Below are 25,761 nucleotides of genomic sequence, written 5' to 3'. Positions count from 1 at the left end.
CATCTGTGGCTGTCCGTCAGCACACACAGGACGTCTGTGGGTGTCCGTCAGCAACCACAGGACATCTGTGTGTGTCTGTCAGCACACACAGGACGTCCGTGGCTGTCCATCAGTAGACATATCAGCACGTTGGTCCTTGGACTCAGCATGCTGACCCTTCCCGTGGACTGTTCGGGTGATTTTGGCCCACGTTAGCTGTCTGTTCAGTACACACAGGACGTCCGTGTGTGACACCCCTGATCGTAGATAACCGGAAATGACATGGTCGATGTTCACCTTAGACCAACAACCAAAGAACACAGACACTGCTATCGTATATTACTCTAGGCTTTTCAACCTGATAAAGCAATATTCGATAGTTAGTTCATCCCGGACAAGGACTAATATCATATGAGAACTCGTGATTTATAAACATCTTTTATACATTATTTAGCTACTTTAAACATCTTACAAACTGTTATAGTTTACCCTACGGCCTATCGCCCAACAACGTTTTAAGTAAATATACATCAAAACGTACGTTGCAAGGACAACAAAATACTACCGCTGGTTGGCCGATCCTTCCGTCCAAAAGATTTAAGTGTCTCCCCCCAAGGGTTACATGCACACACAAATGAGTCATGGGCAACTAGTTTACTCAGTGAATCTAGAATCACAACACAATCAATAATAAATCAAGCAATTATCAAATGCATATACATGATCATGCAAGTACTAGTACTATACTTTAATATCGATCATCATTGTGAATTCTTATTTTTAAACATCACTTCCACAACACCCGCCCGTTACCATAATCATATAATACAATATATAAACTAGACCCGAGAAACCACTAAGGCGAACCGAGACTAGTGAGTTAGCATCACCATCATTGTCGAATGTCCGGTATGAACAATCCGACACTGCATCGTCATGCAGTACACAGTCTCCAGGGAGCTACCCCATCATCGTGTCTTCATGACCTTGTTCCGTTCGCAGGACCAAGTCACGGTAATGCGGAGGCTTTAGGGATAGTGAATATAACAAGACTTCACATGATTTTACTTCCATAATTATTTCAAATTAATACATAATTAATCCTTAATTGATCATAATTTACTCCTTAATTAATCTCATATTAATCTTTAATTAATGCAAGATTAATACTTAATTAATCATGATTACTCCTTAATTAATCTCAGATTAATTCTAAATTAAACCAGATTAATTCTTAATTCAACCAAATTAATCCATAATCAAAACCATGATTATTCATAATTAAGATAGTACTTGAGAACAAATACTATGATTATGATTAATCTCACTTTAACAAAAATAAGATTAGTACTTGAGAACAAATACTATGATTATGATTAATCTCACTTTTCTGTTCTTCTTTCTCTCTTTCTCTCTGAATTCTCTAGGTTTTTCTGCAAGGTTCTGAACGTGGGAAGCAGCTGGAGAGGGGTTAAATATGAGGTGAGCTTGCTTCAGGTGAGGGTTTCACTCAGGACAAAGCTAAGCTGAGTGGGGACAGCTGGCAAGCTGCTTCAGCACTCTCAGCACAAGCTGCTGTCCTTTCCTTAACCTGAAGAAACTCCAGCCCTTTCATGTGCTTCTCACATGACAATCTAAGAAACAAGGCAAGCAGGCAGCTTGTGATTATCATGTGCCAGTTACTGAAGAAGCTAGGCAAGCAGGCAGGTGCAAGTCTAAGACTGAATAACTGCACAACCAGGCTGGTGAAGGACATAACTTAGTTCTAAAATTAATTCAGAAGTTGGTAAATAATTTTAAATAATTTTTCAACCAAATATTCCTTGTCTTTGGCTCTCGTCTTGTTCTCGGAAAATCTCTTCCAGCTTAATACAAAATTCGACCAAAATATTTAAGAATCGACAAAACTATCAAGTGAAGGTCTTTCAATCACAAGACAGTCCCTTCGAGAAATTAATCTACCGGGTCGATTTTTATTTTTATTAATCCTTGTTGAACCAACTAAAAAATGGTCGAGCGGGATTTTTCTCGACCAAAAATTTATTGGCTCATGAGGGTTATTACACTCTTCCCTCCCTTAAAAGAATTCGTCCCCGAATTCTCAAAATACAAGTGTACACCTTTTACTGGACGACTGGGGTATCTGAGAAGAGTTCTGGATAATCAACTCGGAACTTATCTTCATCCTCCCATGTTATAACAACTCTCTGTCGCTTTCCCCAAAATACTTGAACTTGCAAAATTTCCCTATTTTTCAATTTCTTGATACGACGCTCGCCTATTCGCAAAGGACCTTCAGGATAAGTGAGGTTAGGTTGCAAGTTCTCTGGTAGCTGCGGCTCGACCATATTCGGATATGGTATATGCTTATGCAGCATCGACACATGAAATACCGGATGCATAGGCATATCGTGTGGAAGTTCTAGTCTATAGGCTACTTCTGCAACTCTGGCGACAATTCGGTACAGCCAAATGTAACGAGTAGCTAGCTTCCCAATTTTTCCAAATCGATCCTTTCCTCTTTGTGCAGCTACTTTCAAGAAGACTAAATCATTTACTGCAAAAATGACTTCTCTTCTACCGCGGTCTGCATACTTCTTTTGTCGGTCTTGAGCCTTCTTCATATTGGCTTGAATTATCCTTACTTTCTCTGCAGCCTCATTTACTATTTCTGGACCAAGAATTCTTCTCTCACCAACTTCTGCCCAACATACTGGCGTTCTACAAGGTCGACCATACAATGCTTCATATGGTGACATACCAATACTAGAGTGGTAGCTATTGTTGTAGGAGAATTCTATCAGCGGCAAAAAATTTCCCACGGACCATTCCAGTCTAGGATACACAACCTTAACAGATCTTCCAGAGTTCTAATGGTTCTTTTGGTTTGGCCATCGATTTCTGGATGAAACGATGAACTCATATGCAAATCAGTTCCCAAGGCTTGTTGAAAGGCTCGCCAAAATTCAGCTGTAAAGCGTGGGTCTCGGTCTGAAACTATATTTGCTGGTACCCCATGAAGCTTTACTATTTCCTCCAAATACAGCTCTTCTAACGTCTCAACTTTTTCTGTAAGTTTCATCGGTAGGAAATGAGCAGATTTGGTGAGACGATCGACAATCACCCAAACTGCATCATTCCCACGGCCGGGTGCTCGAGGTAAACCAGAAATAAAGTCCATCGCTACTGCATCCCATTTCCATTCAGGGATAGGTAAGCTTTGAAGTAAGCCACCTGGGACTTGGTGTTAAGCTTTTATCCGCTGGCAACTCTGACACTGGGAAACCCATATGGCAACATCTCTCTTCATCCCTGGCCAGTGGTAATATCTTCGGATATCTCGATACATCTTTGTGCTCCCGGGATGAATGCTTAAGAGAGAATGGAGTGCAGTCCTTAGAATCTCCTCTTGAAGTCCTTCTCCTTTCGGAACAGTTACTCGACCATTGAGTAACAAAGTTGCATCACTTGCAACTTGATATCCTCCGAAGTTTCCTTCATTCAACTGCTCTCGTATCTTCTTCAGGTTCACATCTCTCATTTGATATTCTCGGATACGAGAAAGTAAACCAGCTTGGCTTACTGCTTGTAGTCCTAGAGGTTCTCTTTCCTCTCCTTCTAAGGCAGCCAAACTAATCATCATGAATTCCGCATCCAGGTTCTGGAGTTCTTTTTCAATATCTACATCAACTTTCCTTCTGCTTAACGCATCTGCAACAACGTTGGCTTTTCCTGGATGGTATAGGATCTGCATGTCGTAATCAGCTACGAACTCCATCCATCGTCTTTGCCTTAGGTTCAGATCAGGTTGAGTGAAAATATACTTAAGGCTTTTATGGTCCGTGAACACTTGGATCTTCTCACCATACAAATTTGATCGCCAAATCCGAAGGGCAAAACTACTGCAGCCATCTCTAGGTCATGTGTCAGATAATTCGCTTCATGCTTTCTTAGTTGCCTAGATGCATAGGCGATTACCTTATCGTCTTGCATCAGCACACAACCTAAACCAACATGAGATGCATCCGTATACACAGTGTATGGTTGGTTAGGCTTAGGCAATGCTAAGATAGGTGCAGTCGTCAAAGCTTCTTTTAACTTTTCGAATGCTTTCTCGGATTCTATACTCCATTCATAAGCAATCCCTTTACCGGTAAGACGAGTCAAAGGCTTTGATACGCTTGCAAATCCTGGGACAAACTTTCTGTAATAGCCGGCCAATCCAAGAAAACTTCGAATCTCGGTAACAGAAGTCGGATGCGGCCATTCCTTAATAGCAGCTATCTTTTCTGGATCGACGGCAACTCCTTCTTCTGACACTCGATGTCCTAAGAAGCCAACTTCTCTTTTCCAGAAACGACATTTACTAAGCTTAGCAAAAAGCTTTTGATCTCGGAGACGCTCCAAAACTAGTCGCAGATCCCTTTCGTGTTCTTCTGCACTTCGGGAATATATGAGGATGTCGTCAATGAATATGATAACAAACTCATCCAGGTAATCCCAAAATACTTCATTCATCAGTCGCATAAATGCAGCCGGGGCATTTGTAAGACCAAAAGGCATTACTACGAACTCAAAGTGTTCATAGCGGGTTCTAAAGGCGGTCTTCATGATATCTGTTTCGAAAATCGGAATCTGATGATAACCTGAAGCTAAATCAATCTTCGAAAACCAGCTTGCACCTTGTAACTGGTCTAATAGCTCATCAATTCTTGGGAGTGGGTACTTGTCTTTTATGGTTACGTTATTGATTCCACGATAATCAATACATAACCGGATGCTTCCGTCTTTCTTCTTTACAAATAGCACGGGTGCTCCCCATGGTGATGAACTAGGACGTATGAAACCTTTGTCTAACAAATCAGCTAACTGCTGCTTCAACTCAGCGAGTTCTGCTGGTGCCATTCGGTATGGTGCCTTTGCTATTGCAGCTGATCCGGGTTCTAAGGTTATACTAAAGGGGTTACTCCAAGATGGCGGCAATCCCTCTAATGCCTTAAACACGTCCTCATATTCTTTGACTACTGGTATTTCTTCCATGTTCTGCTCTTTCTCGTCTACTACTGGTATTTCTTCCATGTTCTGCTCTTTCTCGTCTTTTACTGGTCCAGCAACTAAGGTCACTAAGTATACTTCTTCACCCTTCTCCAAAAGGTTTTCAATTCTCAATGCTGACACTAGTGACGCTCCATCACTTGGTACTATGCCATGGTAAGCTAAAGAGGGTTGGGTATCTCTCTCAAAAACAATCTTCCCTCGACCACAATCCAGGTGAGCTCGGTAACTTGACAGCCAATCCATCCCTAAGATTACCTCGTACCTCTCTAAGGGGAGAACTAGCAAATCAGCCGGAAAAACCATATCTTGGATAATGATTGGAACTGTTAGAATACAACCTTCAGTTTCAAGAACATGATCTCCGGGAGTTAGAACGGGAATGGATAAATTCACCTTAGTGAATTCTCCATTGAGTCGGGATGCTACTTCGGGAGCTACAAAACTATGTGTTGCTCCTGATGGTCCTGGTAACTCTAAAGCGTAAGCCCTACCAGCAGTGGCTTGACGCTTAGCAGGTCTAAGACTGAATAACTGCACAACCAGGCTGGTGAAGGACATAACTTAGTTCTACAATTATTTCAGAAGTTGGTCAGTAATTTTAAATCATTTTTTAACCAAATATTCCTTGTCTTTGGCTCTCGTCTTGTTCTTGGAAAATCTCTTCCAGCTTAATAAAAATTCGACCAAAATATTTAAGACTCGACCAAACTATCAAGTGAATGTCTTTCAATCACAAGACAGTCCATTCGAGAAATTAATCTACCGGGTCGATTTTTATTTTTATTAATCCTTGTTGAACCAACTAAAAACTGGTCGAGTGGGATTTTTCTCGACCAAAAATTTATTGGCTCATGAGGGTTATTACACCGTGGGTGTCCGCCAGCACATACAGGATGTCCGTGGCTGTCCGTGTGTGTCAGTGTGTGTCAGTCTGCGTCCGTCAGCACACACAGGACGTCTGTGGCTGTCCATCAGTAGACATATCAGCACGTTGGTCCTTGGACTCAGCATGCTGACCCTTCCCGTGGACTGTTCGGGTGATTTTGGCCCACGTGGGCTGTCTGTTAAGTCCACACAGGACGTCCGTGGGTGTCCGCCAGCACACACAGGACGTCCGTGGCTGTCCGTGTGTGTCCGTGTGTGTCCGTGTGTGTCCGTTTGTGTCCGTCAGCACACACAGGACGTCCGTGGCTGTCCATCAGTACACATATCAGCACGTTGGTCCTTGGACTCAGCACGCTGGCCCTTCCTGTGGACTGTTTGGGTGATTTTGGCCCACGTGGGCTGTCTGTTCAGTACACACAGGACGTCCGTGGGTGTCTGTCAGCACTCACCGGACGTCCGTGGCTGTCTGTGTGTGTCCGTCAGCACACACATGACATCCGTGGCTGTCCATCAGTACACATATCAGCACGCTGGTCCTTGGACTCAGCACGCTGGCCCTTCCCATGGACTGTTCGAGTGATTTTGGCCCACGTGGGCTGTCTGTTCACTACACACAGGACGTCCGTGTGTGTTTCTCAGCACACACAGGACGTTCGTGTGTGTCCGTCAGCACACACAGGACGTCTGTGGCTGTCCGTCAGCACACACAGAACGTCTGTGGCTGTCCATCAGTACACATATCAGCATGCTGGTCCTTGGACTCAGCACGCTGGCCCTTCCCGTGGACTGTTCGGGTGATTTTGGCCCATGTGGTCAGTCTGTTCAGTACACACAGGACGTCCGTGGGTGTCCGCCAGCACACACAGGATGGCTGTTAGGGTCAAAAACGGTTACGACAGAATTATCACCCGAAAACCCTCGGAAATCACATTTCCGAAAGAGTTAGTAAAAAGAAAGAAATAATTTTCGTAAAAAATAACCAATACGAAGTTTTTACGAAGAAGTATCCTTGAAGATTCAAAACAAACGAACCAAGCTCGATCATTGCGTAGCTACCACACATACACGCTACGTAGCGACCGAGCGATCGTCCCGTTTGGTCGCTACGTAGCGACCGAGCTCGGCCAAGTTCGGTTGCTACGTAGCGACCGAGCGCTCGTCCTGCTCGGTCGCTACATAGCGACCGAGCTCGAGCCAAAGCTCGGTCGCTATTTAGCGACCAAGTGCTCGTCCCGCTCGGTCGCTACGTAGCGACCGAGCTCGAGCTAAAGCTTGGTCGCTACGTAGCGAGTGAGCGCTCGTCCCGCTCGGTCGCTATGTAGCGACCGACCTCGAGCCAAAGCTCGGTCGCTCCGTAGCAACCGAGCGCTCGTCCCGCTCGGTCGCTACGTAGCGACCGAGCCCGAGCCAAGCTCGGTCGCTACGTAGCGACCGAGCCCGAGCCAAGCTCGGTTGCTACGTAGCGACCGGGCTCGAGCCAAAGTTCGGTCGCTGCATAGCGACCGAGCTCTTCCGAAACGTCGAGACGACACCGGTCCATGCATTCTCGTTAAACCTTCAAATGCTATCTCCCGAAGACCGTAGCAAGCTCAGTCTATGTTTTCCGCTATTCAAAATTATCGATCAAACTTTGCGAGTTAAAAACCGCGGAAAGTTCGTTCTTTATCGAAAGAAATCGTAATAAACGTATCGAGTCGGAAGTTGGCCCATTGGGACCTAAGACACGACTCGAGGCCCATCATACGATTTCTTAACCAAAAGCCCGTAAACCACCACACGGTTTACGCTTGGTCCACAATGGAGGATAAATGTCAAGTTTTCGCGGATAAATACGGAAGTTTTGAAGATAATTGTGGAGATCGGGAAAAATGGAATATCTCCATTTTTATGCTATGACGGATTAAGGTCAGAAGAGTAAAAGCTTAAACCGACCTTGGAGCTAGTATATAAGGAGTCCTAGGCGAGGAGCATAAAGAGAGAACTTTTCAGAGCAAACTTAGCACTTAGAGCAATTTAGGCAATTTTCCGTTTTTGTTATTTCGAGCTGCGACTCAATTGGGTTTAGCCGTCTTAGGGTTGCTAAAACTAGGAATCTCGCCGACAGCTCTCGAGCCTAGGCTTATACCTTGTTGTAAACGCTCATACGCAGATTCAGAATAAGATCTACTTTGCCCTCTTTTTTCGATTTCTTATTCTTATCGTTGTTATTCTCGTGTTCTGATTTCTTGACGTGTGGTAATTAGCAGATATCCGGGTCCTCTGGGAAATTAGGGTTTTCCTAGTTTCCTTATTTAAACGGAAATTGACAGTGCAAATTTCGGTTCCCACAGTTTAGCGCTAGAAGGAGGGTGGGTACGGATCAATCTAACCCGCAAAAGCCACATCACGCTCAATCAGACATGTCAACTAACGACGCGGATAACGTGCAGACTCCTCTTAACGGAGGCAGCGGCACCGATCTCCACACTCCAGCAGCGGACGTATCCGCGGCCAACGCACAAGCCAACGCCGAGACGCTCGAGGAGTTTAAAAAGATGTTCGCCACCTATGAGAAAAGGTCGGAAGAACAGGATAAGCTCGTGAGTACCTTGACCAAACAGGTTGAAACGTTAACGGAAAGGACTGGAGCAATCCGTCCCCGCGGAACCACCAAAATCCACGGGAAGAAGCTCGACTTCGCTACCCCACTCGACAGATCTGGAGTCGCTCGGGAACGACCTACGGGTCAAAACCCTAGCGAGAAATCTCCCATCGAAAAGGGGAACCCTGAAAGTCCTCTGCCCCCTGCAAAGGACTCGGAGGGTAACGAAGCCGAGTGCATTGACCTGGATCCTAGCGATGTCTCCAACGACACCGACGAGGACGTCGACAGACATCCAAGAAGGACCAGAAGCCGATCTACTCGGGAAAGCTCCCCGTTCGAAAACCCAATGACGGAAGAAGAGGAAATCGCCTATTGGAATGAACAAGAGGAGCTGGCTGAAAGGCAAACCGAGCTCACTCGCAGTAAACGCCGACAGGCTCGGAAATCTACTGACGAAACATCGGATATTCGCGATCTTCGCGACTACATCACCAAGCCTGCGGCGGAAGTAAGGGCCGTAAAGTCTCAAATCCATCATGCTACTAGTGCTGCCCCCGAAATCGATCGACTGCTGGAATGAGCTCGGAAGACCCCTTTTACCAGTCGCATTTCGGATATGAGGGTATCCGATCCGGGAAAAATCAAAGTACCGAAGTACGATGGTACGGCCGATCCAAAAGCGCACCTTCAGGCTTACCACATCGCAATGGGAAGAGCTAGACTGAAGGACGGCGAAAAGGATGCCGGCTACTGCCGCCTGTTCATCAAAAATCTGGAAGGAGCGGTGCTCGAGTGGTTCGCACGCCTTCATCGCAACACCATCGGGAGTTTCCGACAGCTCGCATCGGAATTTCTCAAACAATACTTTGTATTCATAGACAGAGAAACTTCCGATGTTGATATCTGGAGTCTCTCCCAGAGGGAAGACGAACCCCTCCGCGAGTTTATCAGTCGGTTCAAGCTGATAATGTCCAGGGTCAGCGGGATAAGCGACAAAGTGGCCTTCGACGCGCTGAGAAAGACGCTCTGGTACAAGTTAAAATTCAGAAAGTGGATAAGTCTCGACAAACCGCGAACGATCCAGGGCACCCTCCACAAAGCGACGGACTACATAATAGTCGAGGAAGAAACTAAAGTCTTATCGCAAAAACATAAGGCGGCAAGACCATCCTCGAAGGACGTGGATCCGAAGGGGAGAAAGAAGAACTCTCGTAACGAGAAGTACGTCCATCACGAGGGGGAAGATCTCCAAGGGGCGCATAATTATGCGATCAATTCGGATCAAGGCCGAACCATGGGCAACACGTGGACCCGCAATCAAGGGTACGACGAAAACACCTTCTGCGAGCTCCACCAGTCCCGAGGACACTCCATGACCAACTGCAAAGTCTTGGGAGCAAGGCTGGCCGCGAAGATGCTCGCTGGAGAGCTCTCGGAAGTGACCAGCGTCAAGGATCTCATCCTCGACTCTGATCGCCCTCGAAAGACAGACAGAAATCCGCCCGCTGAAAAATCCCCTCAACAAAACCAACCCGGGGATAAACGCGGTAGGAGGCCAGACGACAAGGGGAATGATAACAATCGTCGCAGAGTCAACATGATCATCGGAGGATCACAATACTGCGGCGACACTGTGTCGGCCATCAAGGCTTACCAATGGAAGGCAGAGTCGAGTGCAAATTGGCCTACATGGTCTCCTCCCCGAGATGGCCAAAATTGCTCGATCACCTTCACAAAGGAGGAAGCCGGCAGCATCGATCAACCTCACTGCGATCCGCTCATCATAGATCTTGTCATACGAGACTTAGAAGTCGGAAGGGTACTCGTCGACACGGGAAGCACGGTCAACGTAATATTTCGCGACACTCTCAAGGGGATGAGCATCAAACTCCGAGAAGTAATTCCGACGCCAAAACCGCTCACGGGTTTTTCAGGCGAAGTATCGATGACTCTTGGATCGATCCAGTTGCCAGTCATGGCCAAGGAGATCACGAAAATCATCGAGTTCGCGGTAGTCGATCATCCCGCTATCTACAACGTGATCATGGGAACCCCATGGCTCAACGCCATGCAGGCAGTTCCGTCGACCTACCACATGGGTCTCAAATTCCCAACCCCAAGCGAAGTCGCGGCTATCTGGGGATGCCAAAAACACTCGCGGCTATGCTTCCTCGCAGAGCACAAGTTAAGGCAAATCACGACTTCTGCAACTGCAAACGGCAAACACACGAAGATAGATCGATCTTCAGCCAAAAACGCCCCAAGAAAAGACGAATTAAAATTGTCTACCAACGCAAACGCATCGGACGCCGAAACTCGACACGAGTCCGAAGCCCACGCTACAACTCAACCGGAACATCCAGAAAATAGCGTTGACCCAGCCACGATCAACACAGTCAAGGCGGATAGCGCGACGTCTACCGCCGAGAAAAAACACTCGCGGCATGAAGCAAAACTACGAGATGGCTTGATCCTCGAATGGGGTACATAGGCAGCTCGTCAATAGACGAGTTCAGCTATCCCCCTCTCTAAAAAGGAGGGGGGGGGGGAGTGGGTGCGTATACTCGTATACTCCCACTTCGAAAAATCTTCGTTATTGTAATCGAGTTTAAAGAAACTTCAAAAATGAATACTATAATCTACGTTGCTCCTTTTTATCAAAAACGTTTACGATTCGGTTAAACGCAAAAACTTTCAGGACACGCCTGGAAACGTTAAGACTCTTGTCTGCAGCCTCATACGGCTCAAAATCGTAAAATTATCATCTTTCAAACACACAAAGATACACGTATAATCCTCGAAACAACTGCGAGACGTCGCAAAGTTTAAATTCGAAGATAATACTAACAAATTGTCCGAACGCGACCACAAAAACCTTACACCCGGTTCGTCGATTGGCCCCGACGAACACGCCAGCCGTCTTAAACAGACGCAATTCGATCACTCTTTTGATCTTCAAAAACGTCCAACACTAGGACGAAAGCGCGCTACAACAAAAATCTGAAATTTTGGTTTAGCACTCCCAGTTGGCTTAAAAATTGCCTCTAAGAAGATGCTCGATTCGTACCATACAAGTCATATAAGCCGATAACCTATCGCGGACTTTAAATCGGTGCGAGTCAGGAAGAAATCACAACAGGAAAAACGATAGCCGGCTAGTCACCGCACAAACCTCAACCGAAAGTAAACCTAGGTCTTGCCCTAAACCCAACGCTCTGGTCTCAAACATCTCAAGACATGATATCCAAAAGATACGAGATCCTAAACCATGTCTCTCTGTTCACATCTCAATGTTCCCGAAAATCGTAGAGATAAGTAATTTTCTACGAGAATCACGAATGAACCAACAGATTGAACGTCTCATCGGAACTAAATATGAGACGACAACTCATATTTACTTCGAACATACTCAGGAAAATTCGAGATGAAACATTCATCATATATATAAACCGCGTAAAGCGGTAAGGGATTCAAAGCCACCAACGACCAGTCCCGGAAAATACAAATACAGCCATCTAGGCCTAAACGAAATCCAAATTTAAAAGGCCACACTCGGCCGAAAACAAATAAACGATAATCCAACTCAACCATCGACACAAAGGATCAGTCCGTCCAATCGATACCTTCTCACACACCAAAGACGGGATCCTCAACGGTCGGTTCTGCATCATCCTCAGCGTCGGGCGGCCTTTGACCACTTCTCTGCTCAGTGGCATAGACAGCAGGCAAGGAAGTATCTTCAAAAAACACCCCCATGTCATCATCAATCGACGAGCTGAAACAAGATCGATGAGTTTCGACCGCAGCACGGACCCTCTCGGGAGAAAAGTAACCCCAAAGCAGCGGGCCACCATGGAGAAGGTTTCGAACGACGCACAGATCTTCCAGAAAAGGAGGAATGGGGTTGTGCACTACAAAATAGACATAGTTCAGATATAAAGTAAAAAAAAATGGGTGGTAAGAAAATAACGAGTGATCATTCAACACGTTACCTCCTACCCCCCACAGTCGCCTAAACGAGGGAAGGCACTCCACGGCAACCAAGGCTTGATCCAATCTAACGTAAAAAAAGTAACTCTTCCATCCACGATCGCCCTGAGGGAATCCTTTCAGGACCTCCATAAAAGTACGCGGTCTAAAACCATACAGACGATCGGCCCCAACACGAGACATCGTAAGGAAAGCTTCGAGATATTCAGTAGTAAGCTCTATGCCTCGCTCGTATCCCAAGACTAGCAACCCGACAAGATGCTTTATACCGCGGGGAGAAATCTAACTTATCGAAACTTCCAAAAGGTTCAGAAACACTACTATAACCGACGGTATGGGAAACCATAGGCGAGCACGCATCAGATGCTCCTCGTACAAAGTAAAAAAGCCTTTGGGATGTTCGTCAGCCCTCTCCCCCTCGAGGGGTAATCGAAAATCCACGTTTTCCGGAACGTGACAGAAGCTGCGTACGGTCCCAAGGAATGGGAGGGTACACCTGCTCGGTCTCCCGATGACCCTTTCCGAAAAAAAGCCTCACGGGAACCCACGGCTCGGGAGGCAGTTCTTCCACGTTGGACAAAGCCACCCAATGTGCGTCGGCCTCGGTAGGGTCAGCGGAGTCAATCTCTCGAACAACCTCACCGCGTTGGTCACAGACAGTTTCGCAATTGAAGATAGTAGGCCGAGCGTTTCCCGAAATCCCTTGAGACATTCTCAACAGGGAGGGAAAGGAAAAATCTCAATGCCAGAGAGTGAAAATTGAAAGGACCTTTTCACTCTTAAACTTTGAGAAGATAATGAAGTGAAAAACTAGAAACAAGTTACCTCCCTTCTTATAGGCATGAGAAGTTACTATTCAAACTCGGACTTTCGGATATTAATTCCGTCCAACACGCCTAACTTGCCAAACATGCCTAACCGCACGCTAGGACCCTACGATGCATGGTCCTAACGGGCTGGGGGGCTAACTATTGGGGTCAAAACGGTTACGACGGAATTATCACCCGAAAACCCTCGGAAATCACATTTCCGAAAGAGGTAGTAAAAAGAAAGATATAATTTTCGTAAAAAATAACCAATACGAAGTTTTTACGAAGAAGTATCCTTGAAGATTCAAAGCAAACGAACCAAGCTCGATCATTGCGTAGCTACCGCACATACACGCTGTCCGGTCGCTACGTAGCAACCAAGTCCGAGCCGATCTTGGTCGCTACGTAGCGACCGAGCATCCAACCCGCTCGGTCGCTACGTAGCGACCGAGCCAAAGCTTGGTCGCTACGTAGCGACCGATCTCTCGGCCAAGCTCGGTCGCTACGTAGCGACCGAGCGCTCGTCCCGCTCGTGCGACCCGATGTACAGACAATATACATGGGATTTGCCGCTTCAATAGCATCCTTTATCCTAGTCGGAGGAGAAATTACCAAACGTATAGCATTCCCTCACGCTTGGCGCCAATGAGTTTTTTTATTTTAAAGAAAAAATACTATGCCTTCGCCCTCGGAAATATGAATTAGTTAAGTAATATTAGCATGGCACTTCGAATTCGATATGAAATTTTTTAGATTAAAAAAATTAGATTATATATTGAAAGAGTAGTATGGGATAAGAAAGGGGTATTTAAAATGATATCTTCCATATTCGGGCACATCTCAACGTCACAAACTTTGTTTTCACACCGGAAGCTTATTTACAAAAACAAAAAAAAAAGACACTTTGGGATTGCTGAATTATAGACAGATAAAAAAAATGATATATAAAGCAACGGAACCATCATATTATTTTTTTAACTCCTACAAAACAAAAAAGAAGGATGGTAATTGGATCATTTATGGATCCGCGTATAATAGAACCTATATTTTGTTTTCTTTCGACCGAGAACTCGTCCCGCTCGGTCGCTGCATAGCAACTTAGCTCTTCCGAAACGTCAAGACGACACCAGTCCATGCATTCTCGTCAAACCTTCAAATGCTATCTCCCGAAGACCGTAGCAAGCTCAGTCTATGTTTTCCGCTATTCAAAATTATCGATCAAACTTTTCGAGTTAAAAACCACGGAAAGTTTGTTCTTTATCGAAAGAAATCGTAAGAAACGTATCGAGTCGGAAGACGGCCCATAGGGACCTAAGACACGACTCGAGGCCCATCCTACGATTTCTTAACCAAAAGCCCGTAAACCACCGCACGGTTTACGTTTGGTCCACAAGGGAGGATAAATGTCAAGTTTCCGCGGATAAATACGGAAGTTTTGAAGATAATTGTGAAGATCGGGAAAAATGAAATATCTTCATTTTTATGCTATGACGTCTTAAGGGCAGAAGATTAAAAGCGTAAACCAACCTTGGAGCTAGTATATAAGGAGTCCTAGGCGAGGAGCATAAAGAGAGATTTTTTCAGAGCAAACTTAGCACTTAGAGCAATTTAGGCAATTTTCCATTTTTGTTATTTCGAGCTGCGACTCAATTAGGTTTAGCCGTCTTAGGGTTGCTAGAACTAGGAATCCCGCTCAGGCATAGTTCACCATCTTTCAGGTCCCGACAGGCATGCTCACAATCTAACCCTTCTCAGAAGATCAAGGTCGGTTGGCTGTGCACCCGTGAGGGATCCAGCCAATCAGCTTCTTTGCACCTTACGGGTTTACTCACCCGTTGACTCGCACACATGTCAGACTCCGTCCTGAGCACGCAGATGCAAAGGCACGCCGTGAGGCGCGTGCTGCAGACCACGATTAAGGCAGTGACGTCTCCGTGGGCGTAACAAAAGCCCGGGCTTAGGTCACCACCTTAATCAGCGTTGGTCCATGGCCCGAATTGATTGGCGGACCGGATTGCTCCGTTCCGCATCCGAACGGGACGAATCGCCGGCCCCCATCCGCTTCCCTCCCGACAATTTCAAGCACTCTTTGACTCTTTTTTCAAAGTCCTTTTCATCTTTACCTCGTGGTACTTGTTTGCTATCGGTCTCTCGCCCACATTTAGCCTTGGACGGAATTTACCGCTCGATTGGGGCTGCATTCCCAAACAACCCGACTCGTAGATATTGCCTCGTGGTGCGATAGGGTCTGGGCACGACGGGGATCTCACCCTCTCTGGCGCCCCTTTCCAGGGAACTTGGGCCTGACCCGCCGCTGAGGACGCTTCTCCAGACTACAATTCGAACGCCGAAAACGTCTGACTTTCAAGATGGGCTATTCCCGGTTCGCTCGCCGTTACTAAGGAAATCCTTGTTAGTTTCTTTTCCTTCGCTTATTGATATGCTTAAACTCAGCGGGTGATCCCGCCTGACCTGGGGTCGCGTTGAGGACTCTGGGTCATCAAGAGCTTTTGGACAAGAACGTCTGACTATATGACGAGAATTGGATTTTTGCCAACCACGTGCGGTAACACAAGGGAGATCAGCTTCTGTCCCCTATCCTCGAGAGGATGGGGGGATGAAGATTTGTGACACCCAGGCAAACGTGCCCTCGGCTAGAAGGGTTGGGGCGCAACTTGCGTTCAAAGACTCGATGGTTCACGGGATTCTGCAATTCACACCAAGTATCGCATTTTGCTATGTTCTTCATCGATTCGAGAGCCGAGATATCCATTGTCGAGAGTCGTTTTAGACTTTACATTGCAGCATTACTTCCGAACAAACACCGTCTCCGGGTTGGCGAAAGCAGGCTGTTTAGTTACATATTCCTTGACACTTTTCGTGCCGGGCTTTGGTGATATCCGGAAGCTATGCGTAGATCCAACAAAAACTGAAGTCTTGGGCATGGATGAACGCATAACCACGGAATCGGCAGGCACAGTAAGAAACCGGCCTACCGAGAGTGATGTTTCATCGTTCTCAGGTCATTCTGTTTCCAGGGCACGACAATGATCCTTCTGCAGGTTCACCTACGGAAACCTTGTTACGACTTCTTCTTCTTCTAAATGATAAGGTTTAGTGGACTTCTCGCAACGTCGCAGACGGCAAACCACCTGTCACGCCCCTAATCCTGGATAGGATTGTCGGGACGGCCTTAGTTCGAGGGAAACGTACCAGCTGGTCTTAAGACCTTAAAGGCTATCATTCCATGGCCAAGATAGAAGGTTAAGGACGGCAGGATGCTGAGACTTAACCTTATAAGAAAAAGAAGCCAGCTAGGATAAGCTGTACAGAAGCTGGGCGTTGCTTACAAGAAGCTCGATCAGCTAGACGTAGCTCAATCAAGCTCAGCCTAGCTCGTTCCAAGTTAAATCAGCTCAACTAGCTGGACTACTAGCTCACTCAGCTGAGGCAGCTGGGAGTCAGCTCATCTCAGCTCGATGGACTGTTCGAGTTTTAGGCCGATGGTCCGGGTCCGGGTCAGTGGCGGGCCATGAGGTCCGGCCATGTAGTCCATGAGTCGTTGGGCTCTTGTGGGCAGGCCGTGGGATTCATTACCAGGTCTTGGCTTGGGTTGGACGTGCCTATAAGGTCTGGAACCTTCTATTTCTGAACAGGTACGATCTGGACCGTTGATTGTAATCGATGGCCAACTTCTGTCCCAAAAAGATGCTTCGAAGGGATGTGACTCTTCGCCCATGACCTTTGGTTCTTTATATAAAGGGGAGGACTTCCAGGGATTATGAATTCATTTTCATTCAGTCTCATTCTGTCTGACACAAAGGACACACGTCCTAAACAAAGGGATCCCCCAATGAGAAACGAGGATCCAAGCCGGAAGGGCAGAATCCGGGATCAAAACCATAAGGGCACTATCCGGTTCATGGTGAGTATGGCTTCTAGCCGTGGCTTTTATAAGTCACTAAGGCCAATAGGAAGACCTATTCCTGGACGGAAATAGGCGCCAAGGACCAAGGGTGGTTAGGAGAGAGACGGACTGACCAATTGGTAAGGGCTATAGCGGCTGTGAGTGGTTCTATCTCTGTCTCTTTATATTATTATGTCTATATGATATATATATATAGACCAAATTACCACGTCATAGACCATGGGGTCATGGTTGGTTACGTTGATTGCTAACCATAGCGGATAGGTTGGATCAAAAGGGTACTAGTCGCCAAAGGTTGCGTGTTGCCAAGGGTCATGAGTTACCAAAGGATGTGAGATACCAAAGGATTCAAGTAACCAAAAGGTACGAGATACCAATGGTTGCAAGTATCAAAGGGTAAGAGGACCAAAGGGTGCATCGTGATCCAAGGTTGCGTGTTGCCAAAGATCATGTCGTGATCCAAGAGGTACGAACGTGTCGTGATCCAAGAGGTACGAACGTGTCGTGATCCAAGAGGTACGAACGTGTCGTGATCCAAGAGGTACGAACATATCATGATCCATCGGATGTGAACGGTTCGTGACCGAAAGGGTAAAAACGGGTTGGGACTGAAAGGGTACGAACGGAACGGGACCGAAAAGGGTACGAGTGGTTCAATGGTCATAAGGACACCAAATGCATTATGTTGGGCGTGGACCCACATGATGGCAATAGGTTGTCCTACAGGTCAATACATGAGTGTAAGGAAATAGCGAAGGCCTTAAGGCTAGTGCAATCTGTACAAAATGATTGATGTATGAACCATAATCCATGGTCAATGGATGACGGTTCTGGCCGCAAAGGCTAAGTGGGATATCTTACGATCAACCTTTGGTTGGTGAGTAAGATAGGCGCCATATGCCTCATGTAGGGCATAGACCCACATGATGGCAATGGAAGCCCGGTTATATCAGTACATGCTAAGTGGACGATGGCTTATCAAGTTGGTTACGTTGATTGCTAACCATATTACCACGTTATAGACCCTGGGGTCATGGTTGGTTACGTTGATTGCTAACCATAGCGGATAGGTTTGATCAAAAGGTACTAGTCGCCAAAGGTTGCGTGTTGCCAAGGGTCATGAGTTACCAAAGGTTGTGAGATACCAAAGGATGCAAGTAATCAAAAGGTACGAGATACCAAGGGTTGCAAGTATCAAAGGGTACGAGGACCAAAGGGTACCAATGACCAAAGGGTGCATCGTGATCCCAAGGATGCAATGTATCGTTATCCAAGATCTGCGATCATGTCGTGATCCAAGAGGTACGAACGTGTTGTGATCCAAGAGGTACAAACGTGTCATGATCCAAGAGGTACGAACGTATCATGATCCATCGGATGTGAATGGTTCGTGACCGAACGGGTACAAACGGGTCGGAACTGAAAGGGTACGAACAGAACGGGACCGAAAAGGGTACGAGTGGTTCGATGGTCACAAGGACACCACATGAATTATGTTAGGCGTGGACCCACATGATGGAAATAGGTTGTCCTACAGGTCAATACATGATTGTAAGGAAATAGCGAAGGCCTTAAGGATAAAGCAATCCGTACAACATGATTGATGTATGAACCATAATCCATGGTCAATGGATGGATGGTTCTGGCCGCAAAGGCTAAGTGGGATATCTTACGATCAACCTTGGGTTGGTGAGTAGGATAGGCGCCATATGCCTCATGTAGGGCTTAGACCCACATGATGGCAATGGAAGGCCGGTTATATCAGTACATGCTAAGTGGACGATGGCTTATCAAGTCTAGTGGTCGTATCATGTTTCATGACGATGGTTCGATGGCCGAACACTAGTATGGATAGTCACGTTGCTGGAGTAAGAGTATTGATGTGATGCTTCTAGATATCAACCTTGGTGTTGATAGCTTCGAGATTGGCTAAGAGTCATGGCGAAGTGTGTAGCTAGTACTATGTGTCGTAGACCATAGATACTGAGCCTAAATGTGATTGTTCAAGGAAGGCCGTGTAAGATCTGATCATGGTTGAGTATGGACGACCTTAACTCTGAATGATGGTTCAAGGTGTCGGTCCCAAGGCCGATCAGGTTGGTATGAACAAATCATATATGCTGTCTGGGTTAAGTCCCAAGGCCGATCAGGCCAGATGAAGACTCATTAGTTCCAAGTCATGTGAGGATGGTTGGTTGATTGACTTAGGATATAATGAGCTTTGTCAGTCCAGAAGATGGACTTGGTACTATTGCCTATAAGGCAAAAGGATTTCGGATTGTGCATGAGCCGAGAAAGGCTAGATGCAAACCCTTATCCTTTCAAAGACTTCTGAAAGGTTACTTATGTCTGTGGGGATGGTTGGTTGAATGACTAAGTACCTAGGGGAGTTGTTTGATGCATGAGTCACAATAAGGACGTTAAGTAAGATCATTAAGTGATCGGGGTTCAGCTGTCAAGCAAGAGCAATTTGAGTCAATGGAGGACCAATGAGCTAATAAGCTCTATAGATGTGGCAAAGGTATGATCTAGCATTTACTTATGTAGATCTAGATAGAATGGTTTAGGGGAATGGAACCTCAGAATCGTATGGCTTAGTTTGGGTTTAGGATTGACCTTTAAGCTAATTGGTAATTGAGTAAACTGACCAAGGCTAAGGTGATTCGACCAGACAAGTGTTAGATTGGTTTTAGACCAATGGTTAACTAGAGAATAATCTGCTGCGTATCTGTTGAAAGGATCTTAGCTATTAATGACTAGGGAAGTCTTTATCTAAGGTTTAAGTTAGCCCTCGCCTTTAGGCGATATTATAAATTAAGGGCACAAATTAAGAGGTTCGGCCAGGAAGTGGACCAGGCGATGTAAGGCTTCGACCATGGCCTTGTCGGCCGGATCAGGGTGTTACACCACCCACGTCGCCGCGATCCGAACATTTCACCGGATCATTCAATTGGTAGGAGCGATGGGCGGTGTGTACCAAGGGCAGGGACGTAGTTAATGGGAGCTGATGAATTGCTAGGAATTCCTCGTTGAAGACCAACAATTGCAATGATCTATCCCCATCTCGATGAAATTTCAAAGATTACCCGGGCCTGTCTGTGACACCCCCGATCATAGATAACCGGAAATGACACGGTCGATGTTCCCTGATGGTCGACCCGAGGTTCTCGAAATAAATCCGATCGCCTTAGACCAACAACCAAAGAACACAGACGCTCCTATCGGACATTACTCTAGGCTTTTCAACCCGATAAAGCAATATTCGATAGTTAGTTCGTCCCAGACAAGGACTAATATCATATGAGAACTCGTGATTTATAAACATCTTTTATACATTATTTATTTACTTTAAACATCTTACAGAGTGTTATAGTTTTATCCTATGGCCTATTGCCCAACAACGTTTTATGTAAATATACATCAAAAGGTACGTTGCAAGGACAACAAAATACTACCGCTGGTTGGCCGTTCCTTCCGTCCAAAAAGTAAAGTGTCTCCCGCCTAAGGGTTACCTGCACACACGAATGAGTCATGAGCAACTAATTTACTCAGTGAATCTAGAATCACAACACAATCAATAATAAACCAAACAGTTATCAAATGCATATACATGATCATGCAAGTACTAGTACTATACTTTAATATCGATCATCATTGCGAATTCTTATTTTAAACATCACTTCCACAACACCCGCCCGTTACCATACTCATATAATACAATATATATACTAGACCCGAGAAACCACTAAGGCTAACCGAGACTAGTGAGTTAGCATCACCATCATTGTCGAATGTCCGGTATGGACAATCCGACACTGCATCGTCATGCAGTACACGGTCTCCAGGGAGCTACCCCATCATCGTGTCTTCATGACCTTGTTCCGTTCGCAGGACCAAGTCACGGTAATGCGGGGGCTTTAGGAATAGTGAATATAACAAGACTTCACATGATTTTACTTCCATAATTATTCCAAAATTAATCCATAATTAATCCTTAATTAATCTCATATTAATCTTTAATTAATCCAAGATTAGTACTTAATTAATCATGATTACTCCTTAATTAATCTCAGATTAATTCTCAATTAAACCAAGATTAATTCTTAATTAAACCAAGATTAATCCATAATCAAAACCAAGATTAGTCCTTAATTAAACCAAGATTAATCCTTAGTTAAACTAAGATTAGTCCTTAATCAAAACCATGATTATTTCATAGTTAAGATTAAGATTATGATTAACCTCACTTTAAAATTATTCATTAAGTGTAAGTGTTTACCATGAGTAAACACAACACCATTCTTAAATATTCAGACACTTTACTAACTTAATCAAGGACTCATTCATGATCTATCTCAACATCTGTCTAGACTCACCTAAAGATTAGTCTTGAAACTGGCTTGGACAAGACTTGAGTTCCACTTGAACAAGGCTGAATGGACCTGAGAATGGACAAGGTTCTGATCGGTTACTATGGTTAACTCAACAACTCATCTGACTCACTTGATTGTGGCTTACCAAGAGACTGAATGGATAGGATGGGACTAGCAAAGCTCCACACCTTAGCTGATCAAAACAGGGCAAGGTTGGGTTCAGAACATCAACAATCCGACAATTCGGGTCAAGCTAAACAACTTAAATCAAATCAGTTCAAGCTCGGTTCCTTTCATACCAGATCAGATCAGTTCAGTTCTATTCAGTTAACAACAGTTCAAGACAAGATCAGACTGAGTTTAGTTTCGTTTCTCCAATCAATCCATAACAGCTTAGCAAACTGTTTTAGGAGATGAATTCAAACCGAAACTAAACAAGACCTGAACTGTATCATAACTTATACAACTGATACGACCAAGATTTAAGGTAGCCATGAACTGTTCTGATCAGATACTGACTGGGGCTAGGAGACCAAAGCTTACCAAGACGAACTAAAGGACTAGATGGCCTCAGCTGATCCTCTTCTCCATGGTAAGCTTGCAGCTGAACTGATCAAAGAGAAAGATCAAGGCCTGATCATGATCTGAACTGAACTAGGTCTAGGTTTTTATTTAAAAATCTCACCTTCTGATCTTTCCAAAGCAACAGACTGGTCTAGGGTTGAAGATTAGATCACCAAGAATTTTTTTCTTGATTTATTTTCCTAATTTTCTCACTGATTTTTCTGTTCTTCTTTTTCTCTTTCTCTCTGAAATTCTCTAGGTTTTTCTGTAGGTTTCAGAACGTGGGAAGCAGCTGGAGGAGGGTTAAATAGAAGCTGTGGTTGCTTCACCTGAGGGTTTAGCTCATAACAAAGCATGGCTAAGAGAAGACAGTTGGCAACCTGCTTCATCATCTGCAGCACACTGTCCTTTCCTTCCCATGAAGCAGTCTCCAGCCAATCAAAATTAATCAAAGAGTAAGGAAACAAGCACACAGGCAGCTTGTGATTGTCATGTGCCAGATACTGAAGAAGCTAGGTAAGCAGACAGGTGCAAGTCATGTGATTAAAGACTGAGCAAGCAGGCTGGTGGAAGACATGAGTCTGGTCCAAAATTAATTGTAGCAGTTGGTTGATAATTTTCAATAATTTTTCAACCAAATATTCCTTGTCTTTGGCTCTCGTCTTGTTCTCGGAAAATCTCTTCCAGTTTAATAAAAATTCGACCAAAATATTTAAGACTCGACCAAACTATCAAGTGAAGGTCTTTCAACCACAAGACAGTTCCTTCGAGAAATTAATCTACCGGGTCGATTTTTATTTTTATTAATCCTTGTTAAACCAACTAAAAACTGGTCGAGCGGGATTTTTCTCGACCAAAAATTTATTGGCTCATGAGGGTTATTACACTCTTCCCCCCTTAAAAGAATTCGTCCCGAATTCTCAAAATACAAGTGTACACCCTTTACTGGACGATTGGGTTATCTGAGAAGAGTTATGGGTAATCAGCTCAGACTTATCTTCATCCTACCATGTTATAACAACTCTCTGTCGCTTTCCCCACAATACTTCAAGTTGCAAAATTTCCCTATTCTTCAATTTCCTGATACGACGCTCGCCTATCCGCAAAGGACCTTCAGGATAGGTGAGGTTAGGTTGCAAGTCCTCTGGTCGCTGCTGCTCGACCATATTTGGATCTGGTATATGCTTACATAGCATCGATACATGAAATACCGGATGCATAGGCATATCGGGTGGAAGTTCTAGTCTATAGGCTACTTCTCCAACTCTAGCGACAATTCGGTATGGTGCCTTTGCTATTGCAGCGGATCCGGGTTCTAAGGTTATACTAAAGGGGTTACTCCTAGACGGCAGCAATCCCTCTAATGCCTTAAACACGTCCTCATATTCTCTGACTACTGCTATTTCTTCCATGTTCTGCTCTTTCTCGTCTTCTACTGGTCCAACAACTAAGGTCACTAAGTATACTTCTTCACCCTTCTCCAAAAGGTTTTCAATTCTCAGTGCTGACACTAATGACGCTCCACACTTGGTACTATGCCATGGTAAGCTAAAGGGGGTTGGGTATCTCTCTCGAAAACAATCTTCCCTCTACCGCAATCAAGGTGAGCTCGGTAACTTGACAGCCAATCACCTTCAGTTTCAAGAACTTGATCTCCAGGAGAACGGGAATGGATAAATTCACCTTAGTGAATTCTCCATCGAATCATGATGCTACTTCGGGAGCTACAAAACTATGTGTTGCTCCCGAATCGAAAAGGATGTGGGCGGATATTCCACCCACAAGAAAAGTCGCTGACAATAATTGACTTTCCCATCAATTACTTACTCAACAACTTTTATACTATTTTTTTTTATCACCAATTTACCAATCATTTAAAAATTATGCAACACTCAATTGGTTAGGAAAACAAACCTGAAATCGGACCCTGAGGTGGTCCGGTTGGTCCTGGTAACTCTAAAGCATAAGCCCTACCAGCAGTGGCTTGACGCTTAGCAGGAGGTAAGGGTAAAGGTGGGTTAACTGGTACAACGGGTTGAGCACTCGAAACAACAGGCTGAGCGAGATGAGTGTGTGGACATGATGTCGCGTAATGTCCTCTCTCTCCACACGTGAAACAAGTAATGTGAGATGGTACAGCCGTTTGGAACTGTACCACGGTCGGACAATCTCTCCTAACATGGCCCAGCTGGCCACAAGTGAAACAAGTTGGGGTTCTAGGTCTAGGATCTCCAGATCGACCTCCCCGAAAAGCTCTACCTCCCCGTCCTCGCGGCATAGGAGAATGTGGCTGATGCTGACTTTGAACTGATGGACGTCTAGGTTGTGCAGAATGGCTAGAAGAAGCTCTCTCAGCAGCAATGGCCTCCTCCACGTTCACAGCACGCTCAACAAGATCAGCAAGCCTATGAAACTCTACTGCCTCAAGTCTGCTCCTGATATATGGGTTAAGTCCTCGAAGGAACTTACGGATAATCATCATCTCGTCCTCTCGACCATAGTGGACATACTTCCTGAGACGGGTGAACTCTGCCTCATACTTCCTAACAGATAATCCTCCCTGAACTAGCTCCATGAATTTAATCTCCAATCGATCACGGGCTTCCGGTGGGAAGTACTTTCGAACGAACGCTGTACGGAAGTCAGCCCAACTCAGATTGAAGTCTCCAAAGTTCCTCTCTACGCATAACCACCAACTGATGGCGTCCTTCTCCAGATAGTAAACAGCCACGTCCTTCTTAAATTCTACCGGACAACGGGTTGCAGCAAAGTTCTGCTCGAGATTGTGCAGCCATGCATCAGCTTCAAAGGGATCAGTGCCTCCCTGGTAACGCTTCGTCCCCAAGTTCTTCATAATCATGACTATCTTCAGAAAGTCCGGATGAGAAGTGGTAGGTACTGGAGCTGGCTGAGCACGCTGTGCTTCACGCTGTGCATTCAATGCTTGATGTTGCAAATTCACCATCTCAGCCATCAGTTCTAGAAGTTCTATTATAGCTGGATCGGTTGGCGCTGGTTGAGGTTGTGCTGCCGGAATAGGTGCAGCAGGGGCTGGTGGAAAATGAGCGGCATGAGATGCAGGAGCTGCGGGATGATCTCCGTGCACTGGACTATCGTGTACCACATCCACCTCGATGTCCATAAAGTACGGGTCTGGAGACAAAGGCATGTGCACCGGTGTCTGATCATATGACCCTTCAGACGGGTCAGTCTCAAAGCTAGAGCCCGAAGGTGTAGCATCAAAGCTAGGAGTCGGAAGTGGTGCCGGAGTAGATGGCGGCGAAGAGTCTGAAGATGATGAAACCGAAATTGGGAGGTTTGGACCTCCACGGCGTCCAAAGAGTGCTCTTCTCGGTGGCATCTGCAACGAAAGATCATGGTAAGTTTCTACCCAGGTCTATCTATTTCTAAAAGAAGGAACAAACCAGCATATCCTAATTATCCTTGCGACACATTTTTGACTCGAAAATTATTTGAAACAAGTCCCATTCAAGCATCGTATAACCATGCTCTGATACCACCTTTGTGACACCCCCGATCATAGATAACCGGAAATGACACGGTCGATGTTCCCTGATGGTCGACCCGAGG

General features: G+C 45.4%; 2 protein-coding genes and 1 non-coding gene across 3 annotated transcripts; all 3 read right to left on the bottom strand.

Annotated features, from left to right (window-relative positions):
• Nucleotides 1-5,285: 5,285 nt before the first annotated feature.
• On the bottom strand, nt 5,286-24,734 carry LOC117130557. Its single transcript, XM_033283334.1, has 2 exons — nt 23,854-24,734; nt 5,286-5,430 (listed from the first exon to the last, which is right to left on the bottom strand). Exon 1 carries the CDS (start codon nt 24,650-24,652, stop codon nt 24,071-24,073), a length of 582 nt encoding a protein of 193 aa, XP_033139225.1. The 5' UTR covers nt 24,653-24,734; the 3' UTR covers nt 5,286-5,430; nt 23,854-24,070.
• Nucleotides 15,934-16,089, bottom strand: LOC117130559. Its single transcript, XR_004453910.1, has one exon. It is a non-coding gene; the product is annotated as a 5.8S ribosomal RNA (ribosomal RNA).
• Nucleotides 24,735-24,908: 174 nt separating the features above from the next.
• On the bottom strand, nt 24,909-25,531 carry LOC117130558 (predicted GPI-anchored protein 58). The gene is made up of 2 exons (XM_033283335.1): nt 25,087-25,531; nt 24,909-24,943 (listed from the first exon to the last, which is right to left on the bottom strand). The coding sequence occupies exons 1-2, from the start codon at nt 25,529-25,531 to the stop codon at nt 24,909-24,911; spliced, it is 480 nt and encodes a 159-aa protein (XP_033139226.1).
• Between the last annotated feature and the right edge of the window lie 230 nt (nt 25,532-25,761).

This window comes from Brassica rapa, unplaced genomic scaffold, assembly GCF_000309985.2.
Source record: "Brassica rapa cultivar Chiifu-401-42 unplaced genomic scaffold, CAAS_Brap_v3.01 Scaffold0559, whole genome shotgun sequence".
NCBI classification, from domain to species: domain Eukaryota; kingdom Viridiplantae; phylum Streptophyta; class Magnoliopsida; order Brassicales; family Brassicaceae; genus Brassica; species Brassica rapa.
The sequence above is the reverse complement of the archived record's forward strand: the minus strand, read 5'-3'. Positions and strand labels throughout refer to the sequence as shown.

What these genes read in the sequence shown, in the direction of transcription:
- LOC117130557 (XM_033283334.1), bottom strand. Translation starts at nt 24,652, where the DNA reads ATGATGATTATCCGTAAGTTCCTTCGAGGACTTAACCCATATATCAGG.
- LOC117130558 (XM_033283335.1), bottom strand. Translation starts at nt 25,531, where the DNA reads ATGCCACCGAGAAGAGCACTCTTTGGACGCCGTGGAGGTCCAAACCTC. An exon ending in TGCACAGCGTGAAGCACAGC is followed by an intron (nt 24,944 to 25,086) that starts GTGCTCAGCCAG and finishes AATCTCGAGCAG; the next exon opens with AACTTTGCTGCAACCCGTTG.